Source organism: Simochromis diagramma, unplaced genomic scaffold, assembly GCF_900408965.1.
Source record: "Simochromis diagramma unplaced genomic scaffold, fSimDia1.1 OVJJ01000603.1, whole genome shotgun sequence".
Classification (NCBI taxonomy): Eukaryota; Metazoa; Chordata; class Actinopteri; order Cichliformes; family Cichlidae; genus Simochromis; species Simochromis diagramma.
Genome location: NW_024387414.1, coordinates 21,155,964 through 21,180,355, shown reverse-complemented (window position 1 = coordinate 21,180,355; position 24,392 = coordinate 21,155,964). Strand labels below are relative to the sequence as shown.

At 39.7% G+C, this 24,392-nt stretch overlaps 1 protein-coding gene across 2 annotated transcripts in view; it reads right to left on the bottom strand.

Annotated features, from left to right (window-relative positions):
- Positions 1-2,738: 2,738 nt before the first annotated feature.
- Positions 2,739-24,392, bottom strand: part of ano5b (anoctamin 5b) — a 32,320-nt gene continuing 10,666 nt past the window's right edge. For both annotated transcript variants that reach the window (XM_040011146.1, XM_040011147.1), the window contains 19 exons: positions 23,027-23,085; positions 18,275-18,382; positions 13,887-13,955; positions 13,426-13,710; positions 13,115-13,234; positions 12,933-13,039; positions 12,718-12,852; positions 9,143-9,248; positions 8,810-8,870; positions 8,339-8,490; positions 7,937-8,011; positions 7,605-7,851; positions 7,328-7,506; positions 7,106-7,203; positions 5,547-5,677; positions 5,236-5,441; positions 4,935-5,113; positions 4,079-4,184; positions 2,739-3,954 (listed from right to left, as the gene is read on the bottom strand). In XM_040011146.1, coding sequence (XP_039867080.1) covers positions 3,727-3,954; positions 4,079-4,184; positions 4,935-5,113; positions 5,236-5,441; positions 5,547-5,677; positions 7,106-7,203; positions 7,328-7,506; positions 7,605-7,851; positions 7,937-8,011; positions 8,339-8,490; positions 8,810-8,870; positions 9,143-9,248; positions 12,718-12,852; positions 12,933-13,039; positions 13,115-13,234; positions 13,426-13,710; positions 13,887-13,955; positions 18,275-18,382; positions 23,027-23,085 — 2,651 coding nt within the window. In that variant the 3' untranslated portion in view covers positions 2,739-3,726. The remainder of the gene's footprint in view (positions 3,955-4,078; positions 4,185-4,934; positions 5,114-5,235; positions 5,442-5,546; positions 5,678-7,105; positions 7,204-7,327; positions 7,507-7,604; positions 7,852-7,936; positions 8,012-8,338; positions 8,491-8,809; positions 8,871-9,142; positions 9,249-12,717; positions 12,853-12,932; positions 13,040-13,114; positions 13,235-13,425; positions 13,711-13,886; positions 13,956-18,274; positions 18,383-23,026; positions 23,086-24,392) is intronic.

Below are 24,392 nucleotides of genomic sequence, written 5' to 3'. Positions count from 1 at the left end.
TAATAATAATAATAATAATAATAATAATAATAATAATAATAATAATAATAATATGCTTTAATACGAAGATCTTATTTTATTCACAGTCAAATAACCTGGGGGAAGCGACCAGGCTCTCTCTTTTTATTTGTTGGTATGGGGCGACACCTGGTGGTTGAAAATAGCAGTCTGAAACTTTTGTGTGACAATCTTTGAGATTATTCGTGCATATTTTGTGTGTCTGTTGTTAGATTTTTGTGTTTATATTGCATTTGTATCATAGCTTATATTTGGCTTCTCCTGAAGTCATTATTCAAAAACTGGGTTTGTCTTCACTGATGTGCCGGAGCAACAGTGTGCATAGTTCTTACACTGACCTGATGAAAGTGCACACACGTTTCAAAGGAGCAAGACTTTCGTTCGAGTGTTTCTTTGTTGTTAACATTCAAGCATAAAAGCCGCCTAAACCAAGTGATGAACCAGTGAGTTGTCTACATATAACAGACAACTCAGCAAAGAACCAGAGATATATTCTATCTTGAGACACTTTGTTACAAGCAGCCTGACACAAAAACACAGAATTTGTTCCCCTTTCTTCAGTTGAATATATGAAAAATGCCGACAATAACACAGTTTGACAGGGATAAAACTGTACTTATTTATCAACAAGGTGATTCCCCAAAGAGCTATAAAAACCTTAGAAAAAAGTTTCCTTAAAAAAAATCAAGAAACTGGACAAGGGGAGGACAAGAGAAATGGCCTAAAAACCACTGATGAACAGCATCTGAAAGTTATGTCTTTAAGATATAGGGGGAAAAAAATCAGCAGAGACCTGACAGCAGACGTGAGAGACGCATTCGGCCCTTCAGTTGATTCATCCACAGTTCACAGAAGCTTCACCAGACATGGTTTTAATGGAAAGGTGGCTGTAAAAACCATAAGAGAGGGAAACAGATAGGAAAGGCTGAGGTATTCCACATTACACAAGGACTGGACTGAAAATCAGCAGCGAGAGGTCTGATGGACCGATGAATCCAGATTTGACAATTTTAGTTCAAATTGTCTTGAATATTTACAGGTCAGGAGAGCGGTACAACAGTGTCCTTAGTGAGGCTCCACTGTGTTTTACAGATGGCCGTGGACACTCATAGTATTTTCAGCGAATATATAAAAACACAAAATGGAGCACTGTCAGTCATAGATCAGCCTCTGCAGAGCCTGGACATCAACATTACCGAAGCAGTGTTGGATCATCTTGACACAAAATACAGAAAAAGGCAGAGCTTTGAATGTCCTTCAAGAAAACAGGGGAACTATTCCTGAAGACTACTTAAAGAAATGACTAAAAAGCAGCTTAAGAGAGTTCAGGCTGTGTTGAAGAATAAAGGTGGTTGTGCCAAATATTAACTGTTAAGCTTGTTTAAATTGTACAGATGTTTTTCTGTGGAGAAAAACGTGGTCTTAAAATAAACTTGGATGAGATCTTTATGTTGGAGAAAGATGCAAAACATAGATGCGCTGGGTGTCTTATTGTAATTGAAAATAAAGCTCCAACAAAAAATGACTTTTCTTTATTTATTGGGAATTTTAACAGTTTTAATAAGTTCCTGTTCAACAGTCGACAGAAAACTTACATATTGATACTGACAAAATATTTACATGATCACAGTTCATGCACAAAACTGGTACACTGCACATAGTTTGCAGCAGTAACAAATACTATGCAACAGATGTTGAGAAACAGATAGGAATTTTTTTTTCTTTAAAAAAAACATACAAAAACAAATTAAGACAGATGTTTAAGGCATTCGTTTGTTGGGAAGTCCATCATGGATGTTGCGGGATTTTGCACGCCTCAGTAAACAGTCATGCTCAACAGACACTGAAAGATTTTAAATCCTGAGATTGGAGTGAGTGTCGACTGTCAGATATATCCTGCTGATTGCATCAGCCGCTTTACTGTAAGAAGTTAAAGCACAAACACGGAAACCTAAAAAAGCATAACAGATTTACACGCACTCTATATGACAAATGATCAACTTATTAAAAAAAATAATCAATCAGACGCTTGCTACAATGTAAAATGTAAAGCAGGAGTCTTATTTTTCATTAGTGTGGTGCCTTGATGTGCTGGAAGAGCTGTCTGAGCTAACACTGCTTCTTGGCCAGTTACGAGGTGATGAAGAGGACAATCTAAAACAGGGGTCCCCAATCCCAGTCCACGAGGGCCGGTATCCCTGCAGGTTTTAGATCTCACCCTGGGTCAACACACCTGAATCACATGATTAGTTCATTACCAGGCCTCTGGAGAACTTCAGGATATGTTGAGGAGGTCATTTATCCATTTAAATCAGCTGTGATGGATCAAGAAGACATCTAAAACCTGCAGGGACGCCGGCCCTCGTGGACTGAGATTGGGGACCCCTGATCTAAAAGAAAGAACCCAAATGCTGCAAGGTCTTTTATAGGCAAATGTAAAAGCATAAAAATAGTAACTCTAAACACAAATGCTTCAGGCAACAGGGCAGAAATGGATCAATAAATTAATTGCACTATAGCCCCTTAAAAAAACAGCATCTTTATATCTACAGCAGCACTTAGACGTCAGCTATAGTTAATGAGCTGGTTACTAAAACCATTTCATGTTACTCATACATATCCCCACCAGGCTACAAGAAGATCTGCTTCCTGTATATTTCTCAGCTTGCGGTTGCACGATTAATAATATGTGGTGACATAACTAATGTGAAAGTTGAAAATTAAAAGTTGGCCATTTATTGTATAAACAGGGAAAAGTAAAACCAACACATGATCTGTCCAGCGCCCTGACAACATGTTCTTCATGTAGTCTATGTTTGTTTGTTTGTTTGTTTTTAGAGAAACTTTACAATTGGTCCCGCAGCAACTTGGTAATACACGTAGAAGATCAGACACGAGCCTGCAGCTGCTGTCTCAACGCATTATTTCTGTCGCTAACTCAGGTCAGAGTGAGTGGAAAAACACCACACATCTGATTGTTACAGTGTTACTGCAGTGTGATGGAGGTACTTGGTTTTCAAATGCACAGTTTTAAAGAGCTTTTTTCTACATATAATAAACACTCAAACAATGAAACTCATGGTCTACTAGCTCGGCTGTAGATCAGTAGACATATTGTTATGTAGCTACCTATTAAAATAAAAATAAAAAACGAATCATGGTGAAGCTGTCCGAGGAAGCACCGCCAGTTTGACTTGTGTTTCATCTCGCATATATTTTTAAATATTTGTAAGCATGAGTGTTTTCTACATTCACAACTGACTAAATATTCAGTCCTTCACCTCGCATTCTCATCAAAGACTAGCATGCAGAATACTAAATTGACGTCACAATCAGCTCTTTAAATAGGAATCAAACCCACTGTCACACATTCAAGAAAACAAACCTTAACTGTATCAGAAAACACAGAGATTATGCTTTTATGACAAAGAAAGATGAATGTAAATACAGTTTTTATGGAAAATGAACGCAAAAGAAGTTGATTTTAAGGAAAATAAAACGTTATACTGCACTGGATTTTAAATGCTGTATCTATGCGTTTCCTAACATAGGAGTATAATGTGGAAGGCTTTATTGTCCATCCAAAATGAAACAAATAGCGTTTTGAATTCAAAGACAGAAGCCCTTGCATATGGCTGTTCTCAGGGAGAAGAAAACACACAGACATGTCCGCCCTCGGCTTGGTTAGCTGGAGGTGCGACGCAGGTGCTACAGGCACTCAGAAAGCACTTCGTGTTTGTCTGGCGTCAATGACGTTTCCGAAGTTTGCGGCTCTGTGATGAAGCTGGCACTCAGCTGCAGTTTGAGCCTTTCCACCTCGTAGTTATGCAGGTGTTCTTGAATCAGGTATCGTTCTCGCTTGATGCGCGCCTTCACATCTGACGGGACGTCTGGGATCATCCACGCAATAAAGAACTTCACCACAAAGACCACATGCTGCAAAGAGAGCGTTATCACATGGTAAAGATATCATCACTTTGCAACATTAATTCAGGTTATTATTTTTTTTATTTTTTTTACGAGTGAGGAACGTGTGAGGGAAAAGTGTATTTTGTCTTACTTCCATGATAATAATGAAGGCCATTTTGGCTGCCAGGATGTGCCAGAACTGCATGGTGTGAGTGTACTCGTTCTTGTGGCCTGGAGGGTGCCGGTAGTCACGGTATCTGTACAGACCAACAAGAGAGCGGCGTCACATGCAAAAATTTCAAGGGTTTACAGAGAATAGTCTGAAAATGAGAAAATATCCAGTGTTTGACATCTCTGGGGCAAAATAACTCAAATAACCACTCGATACACCACCAATGCTTGCAGAAGAACCTTATAAATTGAAGTGAATGGGCTACAGAAGCTGTCATGTCAATGTGAACCAACATCTCTGAGGAACTTTTCCAGCCAACCATGAAGAAATAAGGCAATTCTTAAGTCAAAAGAGGGTTCAATATGCTGCTAGCAGTGTGTGCCTAATGAAGTTCCCAGTGAGTGTACAATAAGGCTCCCATAACAGACAGAAACATGAATAAACTGAAAAGTACGTAGATCTATGCAAACAGTAATTTGAACCTAACTGACAAGTTTGATGAAATGCCTTTCATAAAAGTTATGTTTGCTAACATGTAAACACAACATTAGTACTCTACAGTCAGTGAGAATGCCAAATATTTACTCTGATTTTTGCCTCACGAAAGCCTTTTCACCACCAATTGCTGCATGTAGCAGCTGGAAACAACACTGTAAGATTAGTGAGCTTGAATCTCAGATGAAAGATCCTAAAACACTCCACTGACAGGCATGAACTGCAGAGTCTTGCAATGACTTTCATTGGTTAACTCATTCTACCAATATTTTGTAAAGGATATTTATTAATGCTTTAAATATGCTGAAAATATCTAAAGAGCTTCTTTCAGCTCTAATACCTGCAGGTCGTATTGAAGTGACGAAACCAGTTGTCCTCAGTCATATTTTGTGGTCTTATCGGTATTCTGTATTCTGACAGGCTGCTGTTGATGTAGCCCTTCATGCTGGTACTGTTGCTGTAGGCATACAGGTACACCATACGGGGGATCATGTCTGAGGTGAAGGCCATGATGAAAGCCTGGAAGGAAAGGGACCACAAAAAGTTGTTTCTGAAGCTTAGTTCCAGGCTGATACGTAAGCACTATCTCATGAAGTTTAACCTCATTTTAAATGCGATGAAAGGGAAATTAAAACCCTCACATTGGTAACAACAGACAAGATGGCCACTGAATTTAGGATCTCCTGCCATGCTCCGATGTTTCGAGCCTTGGATGCCACTGGTCGCCTAAACTGGGTGGTGAACTTCCAGGCGTCCACCCTGATTTCCAGGATGTTGTTGAACAGGGCCAAAAGGGGGGCCAAGGGGAAAGAGGCCACAAAGAGAGTGATGAAGCCAAACTGGATCACTGGAATTACAGGGAAAGCAGTCAGGACAAGTTAAACATTTCCTGTTTAATGTGACTTTTTAATTGATATTTGAATTTATCAGAGAGACTAGTGAAGCATCTCACCCATCTCTAGGTACTCGTAGAACAGGCCCAGCTGGCTGAAGTTCTGCAGAACATGATCCTGCTCCCATCGACTGTAATGGTTCTCGGGGTTGTGACGTCCCTTCCTGCTGCTCCACCAGTTACGCATCAACCTAGCAAAAAAAATATGGAAAAAATATGGTGGAGCTTTCCACAACGAGATTTTCAGAGCAAGAATGGTGACGTCAAGCTGCAGATTTAGAAGATGCAGTTCTCTTCTGGGAGTTTAAGACACCACCTCAGCACCTCTAAAGTCCCTGCTTGTTTTGTAGCAATGCCAAAAGATCAAGAAGGTTTCATTTTGTCATGGGTTCATGTAAAAAGTGTGATTTTTTTTAGTTTTTTATAAATACTGTTTTCTGTTAAGTCGCTTTCATTTATGCGCCAGGCACTTAAAATCCAGCTAATGATCTTCACTTACACTTTTAAGCTGGAATAGGCAGAAATTCTTTTAGCATGGCTGGACAAAAAATGCACGACAGCTTTTCAGTTTAATGTAATTCAAGAGAGGAAACTCTCCAAACTGCCTCTGGGCTTTGTTTTCAGGCTTTAGAAAATTTACTGTATGATGGAAGACTGTCAACAAGCAAGGCATTTTTCTACCTAATCAGGTAAGGTGAGGCAATACAAAGAGCAATACAGTCAAATTCACAATGGGAACTGGATGTGGTGGCTCCGTGCGTTAAATGGAGGGGTTTGGGTGTACCTGGCCTCTTGCCCTATGACAGCTGGGATAGGCTCCACCCCCAATGTTAGGCCCTGGTTTGACAATTTTTGCTAGTGCTTCTAGATGCCGATCCTTGTGGATACTTGTTTAGGTTTTTAGGTGCTTTCCTGCTACAGCACACTTAATTCAAGTGATCATCTTGTTATCAGGCGTTTAATACGCGAATCACTTTAATTAGGTGTGTTGAAGCAGGGACTCGGGTCCTTAGGAGTGGGGTGACTGTAGCTCAGGAGGTAGAGCAGGTCACCTACTGATCGGAAGGTTGGTGGTTCGATCGCTGGCTCCTCCAGTCTGCATGCCAAGTATCCTTGGGCAAGACACTAACCCCAAGTTGCTCTCCAATGCATCCATCGGAGTATGAATGTGTGTGAAGAGAGCATTCAGACAGCACTCAGTTTAGAGTCAGTGCTTGTGTGAATGTGGCATGTTAAGTGTCATACACTTAACTATGATGTGTGTGGGTAAGCAATAGTGTGTATATGTAAATGATGCTGTGTCTACATGTGTGTGTGTGTGTGTCAGGAGGTTGGAGAGGACTTTAACACACAGTTATTTGGTTGTTGGATTAAATGTTTATATGAAAATTAACTTCATATTTGCTGAAATTGAAGTTACATTTTTTACTCTTGGACATTTCTTTCTAAGGGTAGGGTAAAATATTTTTAACTAAACGTTACGCCATAGATAGTTAATGTATTATCTTTGTGGTTTCATGTAAATCTCTGACTTTTTTCCAGACTTTGGAGCTGATGATGGTTTCACAGATTGTGGCTTATTGTTCGGCCAAATAAGACAAACATTTGATGGTACTCACGGCAGCAGAGCTTCTTGAATGTTCCCCCATAACTGTTTCCCTGCCATGACGATCAACAGCTGTGTGGTCAGCTCTATCAGGCAGCCTCCGGGGTCACACTAGGACAGCAAGAGACAGGCTTTTCTGTCACACTTCTTGTATTTATGAGGATGTTTGCTTAAAGAAATACGTCTCAGTTTAGAAAAAAGAAACAATGCTTAAATGCTGTCTTTTAAAACTCACCTCCTCATTCCTAAATTTCTTCCATTTGCCAAACATGTATGTGTAGTTACCCGGGTAACCCACAAATTTGCCTTTGAAGAAGGCCACATAGAAGCAGGAGGAGTAGTAGTTGACAAACTGGAACATGAACATCTTCGTAATCAACCTGTTCTCATATTCCAGGTGAGTTTTTGGTATTTCTGCAGGAAGCAAAGCATCATCAGTTAGCAGATCAGATAGTAAATCATCAGTTTTATTGTATTTTCTAAATCCTGTGTGCCAAATTAAATCCCAGTACCCATATCAGTGATCCAGATGGCCACCTTCTCATAAAAGAAGTTAAGGATCATGATGATGACAAAATTGATGCAGGAAGCGGTGACAGAAGTCGCCAGCTGTGGGGTGATCAATCCGCCCACTAGCAGGGTCTTGTTTTTATGGTTGCCGGACTCTCCTTTATGGTTGCCAATGATACTTGCGAAGGATGCATAGACAGCCAACCTATATGCTATGACCCCAGTAATACAGGCCAGAATCAGAGAAATCTGTGGAGAGAACACACATGATTTATAAAGCTGTGACTAGTTATAAAATCACACACACATGCACTTCAGCTGAATAATCGCTTACCCAGAATGTAACAGTGGCTCCAGAGAGGCAGTAGCGAGCACACCTGGTGTGGAGGGGGAGATATGGCTCCATTTCCTGAAAGATAAATTGTTGTTATTTAAAGCTCAGACAGACAGAAAAATACCAAATAACCTTTTCAGCAAATTTAACTGCAATGGAACTGTTTTTCCAGCTTTAGAAAGCCGAGTGGGAGGCAGGAGGTTTGGCAGTGTAAAGGAGCAGGAAGAGGGAAATGGGTGCAAAATGCAATGAGGGCTTTAACCTGTGAGAATGAGGTTTAAATCCTGGGGAGGGGAGCCTTAAAACAGAGAAAGGAGCACTCTTTGTACTCAGTGTAATTCCCATTTTTTCCTTTTGTTCCAAGCTTTTTGCCCATTATAACTTTAATAGTTTGAAAAGCACCTGTGTGATCTTGTTGAGTCTCCTGTTAGTGCATTTGATCTCAAACTCAGGCCGAGTTTGAAGCTCTTGCTGTTCCTCTTCAAAGTCCACCAAGTCCCACTCGTACTCCAGCCGGGCCTGGCGCCGCTTCCAGAACTCCAAAAACAGAGTTACTGTCAAAGTCAAGAAAAAGACACGGCATTTTTTAAAAACCATAACTGGTCAAGATCGATCAAAACTCTCATAACTCTCACATCCATTTGGCTTTATGCTGCATTTTATGCTATGCTACCTACAAACAGCCCCGCTGCTTTGGCATAACAGCATAATTTGTGCCAGCAAATCTTCCCGGACTGGAGCAGTTTAGGCAAAGCTGGACGCTCTTTTCGTGTGAAAGGGCTTTAACTGGGAAAATCTGGCCAACAGGAGGGGGTTTCGTTGGATCTCCTACACAAGTCAAAAACAGCAAGAGCGGCACAGACTGACACTTACCCCAGATCCCCATAAACATGGCAAAGAACACGGTTGCCTCATTATCAAACAGATGGGATTGCTGGAAGAGAGAATATGGAAAAGTATAGGTTCCTCGGACAAGCACAAGAGATCACATGCTGGGAACAAACAGGGTAACATGCTGGTTACTCAGTATGTAGCTGTATGATTAAATGTGGTCAATCTAAAACATTTTAGTCTGTGTAATAATAGTTGACCTTTTTTCACTGATTACATAAACCGCATTGATTTAAATAAATTGATACAATGTAACATATGTGTAAATGAAATTATAATAATGCGACCAGTTAATATATGAAATGGAATAATTACCCAGGATGAGAGACATGTTGAGTCGAGCCTCCAGAAAGTGCAGTTTTTATCGCAAAGAGGACACATCATGATACTGCCTCCTATTTTAGGGTCACATATTTCTTTGCTAAAAATAAAACAAAATAAAGAAACCCACAGATGAACATACAGTACACACAGTAGAAGGCAATTAAATAATATTCAAAGTGTCTGTATATAATATTGTCTAAAAAGGGTATTTTGCCATAGTATAAGCATTAAAGGGACATTTCATCGCTCCAAAGCACATTCACGGTTTCCTCTGGCCTCATGTGTTGTTCGTCCATTCTAGACCTAACCCTTGTATGGTGTTCGGGTCTGTGAGACCCGTTTTCAGTTTTTTTCAAAAGAAAAATTAAACAATTAATTATTTTTTCAACCTGAAATTCATTGGCTTTGGCTTATTTTCTGTGAAGAACATAAATCCGAACTAATTTTCAATGACCGCATACTGTACCTCCCCCCACGCATTTACATTACATACAAGGTGTTCGGGTCAGGTCTAATAAAAGTGTTGAAAGTGTAGGTCCTGTGTTCCCACACTCTGTCTTCCTCCTTTCTGGTGCTGCTGATAGTGTTTTCTTCCCCTCCTGCTCCCGCACAAAGTTGCAACATTGATGAAAATTCAACTACCAACACCGTCTGCTATTACATTCCCACACATTTTACCCTCTTTCTTGAGGGATCCAAATTTTATTTTCTCATACCCTGTCCCACCTGCAAATTAGGGGCATAATACTATAAATAAGACTTTGCCAGTGTGGTTCTTTATCACAACTGATCAAGATGGCAAAAGATTATCTGCTGCGAGGGCCATCCAATTGATTTTGGAAGAGAGAGGGGCTTCGGATGATGATGTTGACAAAGAGGTTTCAGAATATTTCACATTTCACAAAAGGCTGAGTCTGACAGTGACTTTGAAGAAGAGGATGAGGTTGAGCACCATTTAGTAACAAAACGAAGACGAGTACCCCCTCTGCAGCCAGCTCCAGGACCAGAACAAGCCCACCAGACAGCAAGTGAAGAAATATGGATGTCAATAACTGGTGAAATTGAATGGTCTTCTTGCCCAAGAAATGAGCCACCCTGCAGAGCTGTTACTGTGATAAGCCAGGGCCAACACGGCTGACAGTTACTCATGTGCAGGACATCAAGTCTTCATTTGAGCTTTTCATCCCAGATTCCATCCAGAAAATTATTCTAGATTGCAGTAATCTAGAAGGAAGGTGTGTTTTTGGAGAGAGGTGGAAGAAGATGGACCAAATTCATCTAAGAACCCCAAAGGCCTACTTTGGGGTTCTTATCCTTGCAGGAGTTTTCAGGTCCAAAGGGGAATCCACAGAATCCCTGTGGGATGCAGAAACCGGCAAGAACCTTTCCGTGCATCAATGTCTCTGGAAAACTTCCACAAAATTTCCAGGATTATCTGTTTTGATAACCGAGACGACAGACCAGCTCGACGGCAGAGAGACAAGCTAGCTGCCATCAGGACAGTGTGGGATAAGTGTGTGCACCACCTTCCCCTGTTTTACAACTCTGGGCCTAATGTCACCATTGATGAGCAGCTGATCCCATTTAGTTGTGAAACATATTGCTTCACGTGTAAATGTGTTGTGTCTTTCCACTCACTCCACTTGATTATAACTGATTTATTTTTTTATAACATTTTATATAAAAAAAAAGAAACGAGAAGCACATTAATTCATAAATGTGATCTAACAAAAGTAAAGGGAAAAAATTAACCATGTTTGCTGTTCATATGGCTTGTAATTGGGATGAAGTAAACATCTGTTGAGTAATTTAACATAAAATTGTTTGATAGTGTTAATTTGGAAAGCCAAAACTCTAGCGGGTCCACCAGACCCATGAACACTGGCTGAGTAACAAAAATATGAACACCACACAAGGGCTAGAGGGCATAGTAGCGGCACATGACCTAAAGTGGCTCAAGTGCTCGGATCTGGCAGTGAACTGCAGGCTGGGCAGCCTCCATTTATCCACTTAAAATTGGGTGTGCAGGGTTTTTTTTGTGAACAGTTCGGTGATCCAGCTCCACCAGCTACAGGGACAACAGGCGCAAGCCTGCAGAGGTCTGTCAAGGAACTAGCCGAAGAAGTGGAGGAAATGAGCTACTGTTTGTGGCTACAGAGGAGGGTCAGATGCAGGGGGTGGCAGAGGGATATCCTGATGTAGCCACTTGCCGCCTCACCTGGAGATGTACAGGGTACAGGGTGAAACATCAGTGACAGGTTACCAGCTGAAGACCCTGAATCTGACCCAAAGTGCACTGGAGCAGGTGTGAGGCAGAGGGCTGAGCAGGAAGTCTAGAACCTGTATATTTTATTTGGTTTTTATATGGATTGAAAAAGTGTCTTTCTATCTGTGACAAGAGTGTGATAGGATGTAAACACTGGTGACAAAGAAAAGAGCACAAACACAACAGCTACAGTCTGCATAGCTTGGTGCTTGGTTTTATATTTATATATATTATATATATTTATAGTAATGGGACTGTAAACGCTTGAATTCACAGGTGAAGCGGTGTGGCCCAATACTTTTGTCCACATAGTTTATATAGAAATTAACCAGTTTGAAAGTCCTGCACAGAGCCCTGACATTAATCCCAGCACACACTTCATGACTGTTAAACAGGTGAAACAAGTAGTCCATCACTGACTCCACCAGCCCTCTTGTTGGTGAATGTGAGAAAAAATATCAGTGTGCCTTCCTTAAAGAGCGCAGGTTCTTATTATACAATATGCCTGCTGGTTTTAGTTTTCACTGGTCAGCAATTATCCATCTATTCTCCTCCTCTTATCCAGTTCAGGGTTGCAGGGCAGCTGGAGCCCATCCCAGCTAGTACAGGGTGAGAGACGGGGTACACCTTGGAAAGTTCACCAGCTCCGCAGGGTTAACACACACACAATCATACCTATTGGCATTTTAGAATCACCAGTTAACCTAACCCCACTAAATGCATGTCCTTGCACTGTGGGGGGAAGCCAGAATACCCGCAGAGAAAGGATGGATTTGAAGCCAGGACCTTTTCACTGTACCACCTCTCTGCCTGTGGTCAACAATTACATACACTTAAATGGCAGTTTAATGGTCTCCCCTAGCCTAAACTATTGCAGTCAGCTAAAATGTCAGATCATGAAAAGTTTTATTGTTATGATTTACAGTAAACAGTCTGAGAGCTATTATTATTTGGAAGGTTGCAGTTTGTGGTGCTGATGACCTTCTACATTATAGAGAGCGCTGTGTATGTTAACTAGCCTACTCTGCTCAATATAGACTACATATAACAGACAAAATATAACTATGCTTAAATTGACTGCAAAGTGTAATTAGTCTCTTTCTAAAATGATTTAAGCAAAACAAAAGAAAAAAAACTATAACCTTCACAAGAAGCAGGATTTACTGCAACATCAGATAAGCTTATTTTTAGCCAGGTGTACTTACAGCAATAAAAATACTTCTTCCTGTATAAAGTAGATGAAGTAAATTGTTTACTTAGGTTTGTCCAAACAGCTGCGATGCCCCCTGGTGGCACTAACCTTGTTATGTTGTCATCATAACTGAGCACTCCATAGATGAAACATATGAGGCCCACAACCGCTGCCAAAAAGAGCATCTCTGTGTAGAAACCCAACCAGGCAAAGTAGATCCCGATCTTTTCTCCGTAGTACTTCCTGCAAGCAAATGAAGAGTTTAACATCAAGACAAATGGAAATTTTAGACGTAAGATGATATGGGACATGTGTTTGTTTACTTGATGAGGTTGAGGGGCTGCTCTTTATAAAAGCAGAGAAACCTGGCCCAGTGCTTGTACAGGTTGTAACGCTCCTCTGCATTTCTGCCCTTTTTCCAGTACCGACACTGAAAGCGAAAGACACAATGTCAAAACAGGACCTGCTGAACAAAACGCACTTTGAAGTTGACAACGTGTCTTACATCATGAAGGGGGAAGGCCGCCGTGTAGGTCCCATTGCTGAGTAATCGCTTGATTCCCGTCTTTTCTCTATCTTTCTGCCCCTCTTTGCAGTACGCACAACGAGACAGGATGTAGAACACCTACCAACGAGGAGGAGGTTTAACAAAAGATTAAAGGATTTGGATTTACCCTTTCAGCCAAATGCATTTTACGTTTTGCCTGATTGATACAAAACACTTTTGTGGTCATTGGGGTAAAACCCATAAAAGGATCTTAATTAATAAAAAACAAAATCATTAAGAGATTTAAAATATATCTTTGAAATACTAACAATTCTATTTCTTGTGGATGGTGGGAAGAAAGTGTCTTTGTCCCCGATGAGGAAGAAGTCAGTCTTGGTCTTGTCGAAGTGGTAGGTGAAATAGTCCGGTTCTGGGTGCATGATGTTGCCCGGCAGTCGAAAAGGCTGCGTGAGCCACTCCAGAGCGACATCCTGACTTTGAGGAATGTCACTCTTCTTGAAGGGAACTTTAATCTTCAAGACATCAGCGTAGGTGGCCAGTACATCCCTTGGAGCGTGGATCTTTAGGAAATAGGTCTTTTGGTCCTTGGAGTCCTGGTGGAAAAATAAGGAACACTTAAAGGAAGCATCTTTGTTAGGATTTTTGAGGCAATAATCATGGCATTGTCAAACACTGAGCCATCCCTTTAAGACATTTATATCTGGACTCAGGTGTGCCTTAGCACACTGTCCACTAGGTGGCGCTTGAACTACACAGTTGAATTTCTTACCGATTTGTCTTCTGTCTCCAGTTCCAGTCCTCTTTTCTCCAGGTTGGCTTCAAACGCCCTCCTTCTCTCCTGTGGATAAACACACAAACCAAAAACACTGGAGCTCAACAGACTCATGCCTGTTTTCCTTTTCACGGATCCATGACAGGGACATTCAGCCAAAGCCTTTTCCTATTTATTTATGAGTATTTACGACTCAAACCTTTACAGTTTTCCCAAATGAAGGTATGAAGGCCTACAGGCACGGGTTTCAGATTAAAACTGGTAAAGCACCAGCAACTTATTCAGGGAAAAGTTGACATCTTAATCAACAACAGGCACTGAGCATGTCAGTAACTGACAGCACAACTGTCCACATGCCTGCTACAGAAGCACAAAAGTGACCTTCACTCCTTAATGTAGGGAGGGATGGCCACATAACAAAAAAAATAAAAACACATTTAAAAATATAAAAATGTACCTTTATTTGATACACTTTGAATGAATCAAAATAAAACATGACAACAGTGAGCTATAAAAAAATAGCTTATGTATATATTCAGTGTATTCAAATGACAGATACAAAAATGTGGTTAAAGTTGAAATCTTGGCAAGCCTCTTAAAGCAAATGACAAAAAGTGTCATGTTTGTGTTGGATGTTTGGAAACTCATGCAGAACATTTCAGATGCCATCATGAAAGTGTACCATGTCTGGTTTTCTAACGTCTGCTGAAACCCACGTGAGCTTGAACGTTGTCGTTTTGCTATTCAACATCCAGCATCATCTTGGTCAGATCAAACTTTTAGAACAGAGGTGAACACGCCCATATTTATACATCACGCACCCCTATACGCCCTGTGGTGCCAGGTGTGGTTAACATGAGGGTACCCTAGCAAATGACAAAACATTTGCATTTGATTGAGTGAATACATTTCAGCAAAGTTAACAAAAAACTGTATTACCAAGATCATACCTACATATGAATGTTTGATCTCGTACAATCTCATCCGTGAGGGCTGTGAGAGTGAAAATGTAAACATCTTCTCCTCGGAGTGCAAGGGTATTTATAGCACTTCCTTGGGGATCTAGTGTGCTCTATGTCACTGCATCAGTGATTTTTCTCCCTGAAATGCAACTGAGCAGCACTGGCCCTGTATCCAGACGCAGCTCCTGTGCTCTGCTATCCTGGATCTTAGAGCTCTGTGTCTTTTTTATATATGCTAGGCCACATGGACATTAGATTCAATTCAATTCAATTCAATTTTATTTATATAGCGCCAAATCACAACATAAGTCGCCTCAAGGCGCTTCATAGATACAGAGAAAAACCCAACAATCATATGACCCCCTATGAGCAAGCACTTTGGCGACAGTGGGAAGGAAAAACTCCCTTTTAACAGGAAGAAACCTCCGGCAGAACCAGGCTCAGGGAGGGGCGGCCATCTGCTGCGACCGGTTGGGGTGAGAGAAGGAAGACAGGATAAAAGACATGCTGTGGAAGAGAGACAGAGGTTAATAACAGATATGATTCAATGCAGAGAGGTCTATTAACACATAGTGAGTGAGAAAGGTGACTGGAAAGGAAAAACTCAATGCATCATGGGAATCCCCGGCAGCCTACGTCTATTGCAGCATAACTAAGGGAGGATTCAGGGTCACCTGGTCCAGCCCTAATTATATGCTTTAGCAAAAAGGAAAGTTTGAAGCCTAATCTTAAAAGTAGAGATAGTGTTTGTCTCCCGAATCCAAACTGGAAGCTGGTTCCACAGAAGAGGGGCCTGAAAACTGAAGGCTCTCCCTCCCATTCTACTTTTAAATACTCTAGGAACAACAAGTAGGCCTGCAGAGCAAGAGCGAAGTGCTCTAATAGGGTGATATGGTACTACAAGGTCATTAAGATAAGATGGGGCCTGATTATTTAAGACCTTGTATGTGAGGAGCAGGATTTTGAATTCAATTCTGGATTTAACAGGAAGCCAGTGAAGGTAAGCCAAAACAGGAGAAATATGCTCTCTCTTTCTAGTCCCTGTCAGTACTCTTGCTGCAGCATTTTGGATTAACTGAAGGCTTTTCAGTGAGTTTGTACGACATCCTGATAATAATGAATTACAGTAGTCCAGCCTGGAAGTAATAAATGCATGAACTACTTTTTCAGCGTCACTCTGAGACAGATGCCACTTGTTGTGGGAGCATGTGTCTCTTCGTGGGTTTCCTTGTTATCCAGTGGGTGTATGTGATACTCTGAGAGTATGCACCCCACTGATAAGTCCCTCCTGGAGGATTAAGGAAAGTATTTTTAAAAGGGATAAAACTCAGTCTACTGGCATTTGTCTCGAGTTTGGAGGTTGTTAAAAGAAAATACTGGAATTTGCCATTAAGTAGTGAATCAGATCTCTTATGTGGTAAACTTAAGCAGGACATAATAAGTGTTCAGAGGGGTGTACTATAAAGGAACATCAGCATAGTAACTATTGCATAACCTGCTCCAGACCAGATTACTGTAGGTTTCAGTAAAGCTGCATTTTCTCTGACACCGTATCCTGTAAGTGTAATATAGATACTTTGAATATGCTCCATAAACGGTAAATTGACTCTACTGGAGCACTCAAAGCATTTCATACAACGTGCACTTTTTTCTACACCTGAGTGCTAATGTAACATTCACATCCTGGTAAATGCACATTGGGGTTCAGTATCTGGAATGCAGACTGAAGCAGCCAGGGATTGAACCACCAACCTTCCACTCAGATGACCTGTTCTACCTCTTGAGCTAAAGACTACTCAGAATATAATCAGTAGAGCTGACTAAACGCTACTGAGTAAAGCCTAGCCTTGTGTCACACTGTCACAGTAATTTCCTTTCATTTATATTCAGAAGGTCGTGCACATTTTTAGATTTGGCCTTTTTTTTTAAACATTGCTTTGTTTTGAAGCTTCTAGAACACAAATGAGAAAACTGTCCATTTATATTTGCACCATATTAACCACTGAAGATATTCAATTAACAAAATTAATTCCACTTTGATCTGGCGACAAACTTAAGCAATTCTCCTTTAGGAGGCTAAGGAAAAGTGTAAAAGCTAAACACACTGAGCAACCTGTAATCTTTAAGTGCATGCAGTTTTAAGTTTCAGAGCTCTAAAGTGCAGTTTTCGCATTAGAAATAAGCAGTAGTGCCAATGTAGTAGAAATATATTAATATATTTAGGCCTATTTTACCACTCTGTGCACTTGTGATAATTTCCACAGAATTACTCTCATCAGTTCCTCTGATATTGTCTCTGACTGGAGTAAAAAGAAACCCAATTTTGTACATAAACAGAGCTAGATGGCATTAGCCGGCAAAGCCTGGCAATGTTAAACTTGTTCCACTCCTCAGGTGACCACTCCCTTGTTGTTTCTTTAATAGCTTTGTATCTATGTGATGTTTGCACGTCTACTTTTTTCCCCAAGCAATTTTTTGACCACTTGGGGACAGTAAAAACAAATTTGTGAGTACAAAAGAAGCACACAGCGAAATATTGCAGGTATTCACTTCTTTAAAGTTTTGTTTTTGGGCCTTTAAAGTCTCCTGAAGGATGTATCTGGCTGTTTGGATCCGCTATGTTCACCATCCAGCTTCTGTGTCCAAAAGAGCCCCTTTCGAGGGCACGATATAACAATGCACAATGTTATCTTTCTCTGTTTAATCTGTTTCTTCTACAATACCCACCAAATCCACAATGCAACATATAGTAGTTTTCCAAGGCCTGTATATTAGTTTCTGCAAACATAAACTATGCAAACATAGTTTCTTCCCATAATGGAACCGCAGCGATGACTGTGATGAATAATGCAAAGTTGATGATGACCAGTTAAGTGTCTGAAATCTTGATTTAGTGCTGACTGTGCGTCCGGTACAAGGATGTGTCATAGCTTGCAATTGTATGACACTATTCCCTCTTCACTGCTTGAAAAGAAGGCAACTCATGAAGGCTCACGAAGATATTTCGTGTACCTTCACTTCTTAAATAACTGAGGGAGAACTCAAGATATTTTAACCCCTTGAGAGGATCTTCTCTTTGGAGGGTTGTTGACCCACTGCTATTAGGATGTTTAAAGCCCCATTCTCACATTGCTTGAGATGATCTCAATAAGTTACATGATGAGGAGGAGACACAGTGTCTTATAGAGGTTTCACATCTAGGCCTTGCTTCATATCTTGGCTCATAGGATGGCTCACATGATTAACAGTCTGGGTTTCCATTTACAAATGTCATATGTTCACAGAAAAGGGGTTGAATCTCACTTCCTCTTTACAGCATGGATTCTGTTCCAGTTAGAAATTGCATAATAATATTGTCTGCTAGCATTTTAAAACGCTGAGTAGGCAAGTAATGACAATTTGGCCCTTTTCTGTTACGCTTACCTGTTTCTTTTCTCCGTCCTTGTCATCTACGTAGGACAACACAAAGTCTATTCTTCGTACTCCGTCCCTAAAGAACACAGTGTCTCTGCTTGGGTCTAGTTTGTCTGTCTGCAGGAGAAACAACCACAAAGTAGAGCTTTTAGCTTTGAAACATTGGGAAGCCAAACAGACGTCCACCCTTGACAGATACAGACAGAAACAAATTAAACTGACTCAGGCTTGCACTCATACAATTGGATACATAAAAAGCACAGAGGAAATATACCCTCCTGAGTCACAAAGAAAAAAATATTTTGACATTAAGCTGAAATCATACTTAAAGATCATACAGATGACATAACACCTTGTGTCAAAATTTGGAGAAGGGGCTAAAATGACAACTTCAAAAGTCCATTATGGATAAGAAGTATTGTATATGATAGATGTTTGAAGGAAAGAATCTTTCCATGGCAGCCTTGTTCCACTTTGTTTAAGAGAGTTCTCACTTTCCAGAGGGCTTTATTCTATTCTTTTTTTCTTTATCCAAACAATACTCAGGATTTTCTATGAATCTGTTGTGGTCAGTGCCATACTGCTGTTGCATGCTGGGGCAGCAGGTTGAGGATCCTGGATGCCAACAGACCCAATAAACTCATCCGCAAAGCCTGTAATGTTGTAGGGGTGGAAATGAACTCTTTAAAGGTGGTGTCGGAGAGGTGGATGTTGTCCAAGATAAAGACAGTGCTTGACAATAGCTCACACCAACTCCATGAGTGCTGGTCAGTCACAGGAGCACGTTCAGTGAGAGACTGAGATTATCCAAATGCACCGCTCAGTGACACAGGAAATCACTCCTGCCTGTGACTATCTCACTGTACAATCCTCCATCTAATGCACACGTATGCACTGCAATCGTTGCACATCCTTAACATCACATCCTCTGCAGAGAAAATTACAAAGTCAATATAACAATGTGATCTCTATATATATTTAATTTTGTGTAATATACTGGGATATTTATTATTAGATGCATTATTATTTATTTATAACTTTGTTGTATAATATTTATTGATTATATTATTTGATTTAGTTTAGTTAGTTACTGTTCTTTACTGGGATTAATAAAGCATTCTGATTATGGTTTTCCCACTTATCAGAAACATCAAGATCATTTGTTACTCTGCAGCTTACTCTTGAAGCATCTGTCTCAGCTTATTGAATCGGCTATAACTAGGAGCTAGTAAATTCAGATCTTAGGTTATCTAAATCATGCTGAAACCAGAGCTGCTGAATAGAAAGTCGCGTCATCTCTGTTCACTCCAACTGGCCATTGTTTTACAGCAATGGTGGAGCACGGAGCTTTGCTAAATTTCCAAAAGTTAGCAATACACGGTAGCCGTGCCATAATCATATAGCAGCAGAGAAGTGTGATATGCATTTTTCAAAGGTAAGAAGTTGAAAAACAAGTCTGTGTGTTATCAGTATAGACTCTATTTTAGGACTATCTGAAGACTACATGACAAGAGGTAGTAAGTCCTGGTGTCCACTACGGAGGACAATGAATAAAAGTTTAGTTTTGGAAGTAGTAAAATTACTGTGCAATTTTGATATTCTACTAACTCAAAGTTAAGACTCTCAAATTGAAGAAACAATTCTTATGCAATCGAATTATAATATCTGCAAAAAATCCCCAAAACAAACAGTGTTACTTAACCTCTCTTGTGGCCATAAAATATGGAAGCTGAAATTTCCATCATTTTGAAATGAAGTCAGAGAAGTCATGCAGATTCCATAAATGCTGCTTGACAAAGTCATCGTAAACTCATGTCCCCAACATAGGAAAAAAATTTTAATTGCTGGGTCTGAGGATGATATATGCAGTTTAGACCACTGATTACAGGGACATCTACTTCTCAGCCGAAAAGCATTTTTAAAAAAACACTTTCTCTGACTAGAAACATGTAGAGGGCAACAATGATGACTGTGGAGAAACCAGATTTAACTGCAAAGCCTGAACGCTGCACAATCAAAGCCTAACATTACACAAAAATAGCGGACGGTAGAGGAGAAATGTGTCGTGTCTGTATCGTTACTTAAATTTCAGTATTTGATTACCTGAATGCATTTAGAATTCTAACATTAAATACGTTTCCATTAATGTAGAAATTCATCTTTACTGTTTCTGTATATAAGAAACCTTTATGCTTAAATAAACAATAACCATTATTTTCAGCTACTCTAATTTCATCTATCATGCATCCATGCACGCACGATCATTAAACAAAAAAAGAAATTGAATGCATGTTAGTTTTCTCTGCATATAAAGGCAATCTGAGTTTGTACTATACATTAAATAATTTAGCTTGGGATCTCGAAATAATTGGTGCTGCATGGTAGGTAGCAAAACGAGATATTTGAGCTGATATTCAATAAAAATAGTGAGAAATAGCATGTCTTAACTCCACTTTGAGCTAGTTAGTGTGAACTGCCTGTATATATATTTTTTTAATGTTTATAGATAAAGTCTAAAAATAATGTTAATTAATTTAATGCCCAAAACACACTACATGGAAAACTTGAGTTTAAATGATGTCATTTTGTGGATTAGCTTTGTTGTTCTATTAGTATGTTTTACATTTATATGGCTTCATTTCTTATTATGATATTAAATCTTTGCTGCTTTTCCATTTTTGTTTATTTTAATCATTTTTGTCTGTCATTGATTGCATGACCCGTCTTGCAATGAAAGAATAACAAAATAAAAAAGGTAACATACATTTGAATTGAAATGTTTAAAAAAAAACAAAACATACTTTAAGAACTATATACTATTATAGTGACTTGACTAGGACTTGAAGCGCCATGTTGCCTGAGCAGTTTGCTGCACTCCACCCAGGGTTTGTTTTTCTTTCTTTCTTATCAGACGCTGTCATTGACTAACAGACTTTCCTCTAAAGGAGTGTGACTCAGCTTCTTATATTCAGGGTGCAATTTGTGGGGAGAAAAACACAGAGGGTTTATAGTCTGAATCCTGTTAGTGTTTATTACTGCTGTCAGTTTCCCATTTATAACAACTAAACTAATTATAACTTCAGCTAAACAAGATCACACAACCACTGCCTTTAAAATAATATTACAACATTTTTCTGTGACATTATCTGTCTTATTATGGCTTTAAACACAGGTGACCCAGTCGAGACAAACTGTTTAACATCCCAGATTAAATCACATTTCCACTTATTGCTATTTGACAAGCCGTGCTATTTAACCTCAGTTTTAAATGAAAAAATCTTAAATTTCAACTGCACAAAATGCTGCCAGTTTAAAAATAATGCAGCAATATTAGGCTTAGAAAACAGACTTTTTCTGCAATCCTGCAGAAAATCATCTGCTTTCTGATTTTTAGAGTTAACATACTGTATATGCAAGTTATGTGTTTTACAGCATCCTGAACCACATGTGAATGACTCTCAGGTTAGGCTCGATCTTTTCACTCAGGAGTGTGGCTGCTATTCTTTATCGGCCCATCACAGTAGCGGCACCATTACTTTAAAAAGCCAGCAAACAGTGCACTTCATTTCTTCATAGACAGCGGCCTGTTGAGTGCAATTCAACGATTTTAAATACAGCATTGCAGAACTCATAGTTGTAGGAAATTCAGATGTTAACAATCGGGGATAATCAGTATTTTTCAAGTATTTTTTTCCACACGAAGTAGAAATATTTCTGGGATTTTCTTGTGAGTTTCCTGTTAATTTCTCCAGGTAATTTAGCTAACTCTGAAACAACAGTGCTTAGTGGTTTAATAAAAAAAAATAATAGAATAGAAGCACTCCAGATCATTCCCCTCCCCTACTTTGTGTCATACTTGTCACAGGATCACAGTGCTGAAAGTGAAAGACAGCATCTGATTTAAGTGTTGTTTGCACTGTGGATTGTTTCAGATGCAGTGCTAAAAATCAGATGGGGCGGTAAAAATAATTTGGCAGAAGCAGGGACATATAGACCAGAGAGAGAGGAACACAGCTTGGTCAACTACACCCTGTTTGGACCGTTAATAAAACATCTTTTGACCTAATGAGAAAATTTTTAAAAATATAGCGATTCAGTGTTCAATGGTTATGCACTGAAACCTCATACACACATATCAGAAATATGCCATCATTTGTATTATTAAGATACATAGTGCATCTGTGGAATGACCTCATTATGTCACTGAAAAACCAAAGAGATAGTTTATTTCAGTCTTGCTGAAATGAGAGGCACTCTGTGATAACATGGCTATCTTGTGACTCATCAGAGTCATCAATCAGAGGGGTGAGTCACCAAAGGGTCATCTAAGATTTTAAAATTACTCATACACACAGTGAATACTGACACAAACAATTTAGTTGACTACAAAGGAAATGACACACAGACAAAAGGCTGCTCAATTAACTGTTAATGGAAATCTTAATGGAAATAGATATTTTTATATATGCTTGTTTACATTTAGTAGGGAGATAGGAATCATCATGAAGTTAGCAACTAGCAGCGTTTCACTGCATCCAGTATGTATTGTATTAAACAGAGGCATAGCACATTAATCAGTGCTTTGTGTGCACATTGGTTTACTTTTGAAAAATAGTTGCTCTGAGCTGACCAGCTCCTCTCATACAACTGGCAAAAAAGTGATAAACCTTTAACTGTCATTCCCAAAATGTCTTAATTTTTTTTAGCTAGCTAGATAGAAAGGGAATGTGTTGAAATGCTCACAGATACACCAGCACTCACTTCTGTATTTCCCGGCAGTGGTGCCCTTTCAGATAAAGAACCATTTCCGCTGCTTTCATCTGCAAAATAAATGAAGAAAAGAATAACATCAGGAGAATTATACAGCTGTACAGAAGAGTGCAGTAACAATGCTGTTCATGTTTTAGAATTCAGTCTTTGGTATGTAATAGCATAGTAATTATCTAATTATTATCGTATTATTGTATTGTAATTGGACTGGTCTAAATAAACTCCATCCATTCATCCATCCATTTACTTCCAATCCAATTCAGGGTCACGGAGGTGGTGGAGCCTCCTCCAGCTGCCATAGGGTTAAAAGTGGCATACACCTTAGACAGGAGTTAACTTGACACACAACTCAGTGTGAGGAATATCTGCAGAGAAGCCACACAGGCACATGGAGAACATGCAAACTCCACACAGAACAGTCCCATGAACTCCAGACTTTCTTGCTCTGAGGTGCAACAAGATGCTAACTACTCCACCACTTTGCTGCCCAGTCGAATAAGTCGAATCATTAAATGATATATTTGTTCATGTCAGTAAATGGTTGTCTCACGTAGGACTTAGTGGTCTTTTTCATGTTAGTTTGTGTTGCTGAAGGATTAGCAGCACATAAACTCAAACATAGCCAATCTTAAACAGGTAACCCAGAGACGGGTACCTGGTTGAAGTGAATTAAGCTTAAAATGCACATACTTACAAATTTGCAGACTTTAAGCAAAAAACATGATTAATGAATTAAACATGATTGATTTTTCAAACTTCTCAAAAGCAATATTTACACATACAGGGAGTGCAGAATTATTAGGCAAATGAGTATTTTGTCCACATCATCCTCTTCATGCATGTTGTCTTACTCCAAGCTGTATAGGCTCGAAAGCCTACTACCAATTAAGCATATTAGGTGATGTGCATCTCTGTAATGAGAAGGGGTGTGGTCTAATGACATCAACACCCTATATCAGGTGTGCATAATTATTAGGCAACGTCCTTTCCTTTGGCAAAATGGGTCAAAAGAAGGACTTGACAGGCTCAGAAAAGTCAAAAATAGTGAGATATCTTGTAGAGGGGTGCAGCAGTCTCAAAATTGCAAAGCTTCTGAAGCGTGATCATCGAACAATCAAGCGTCTCATTCAAAATAGTCAACAGGGTCGCAAGAAGCGTGTGGAAAAACCAAGGCGCAAAATAACTGCCCATGAGCTGAGAAAAGTCAAGCGTGCAGCTGCCAAGATGCCACTTGCCACCAGTTTGGCCATATTTCAGAGCTGCAACATCACTGGAGTGCCCAAAAGCACAAGGTGTGCAATACTCAGAGACATGGCCAAGGTAAGAAAGGCTGAAAGACGACCACCACTGAACAAGA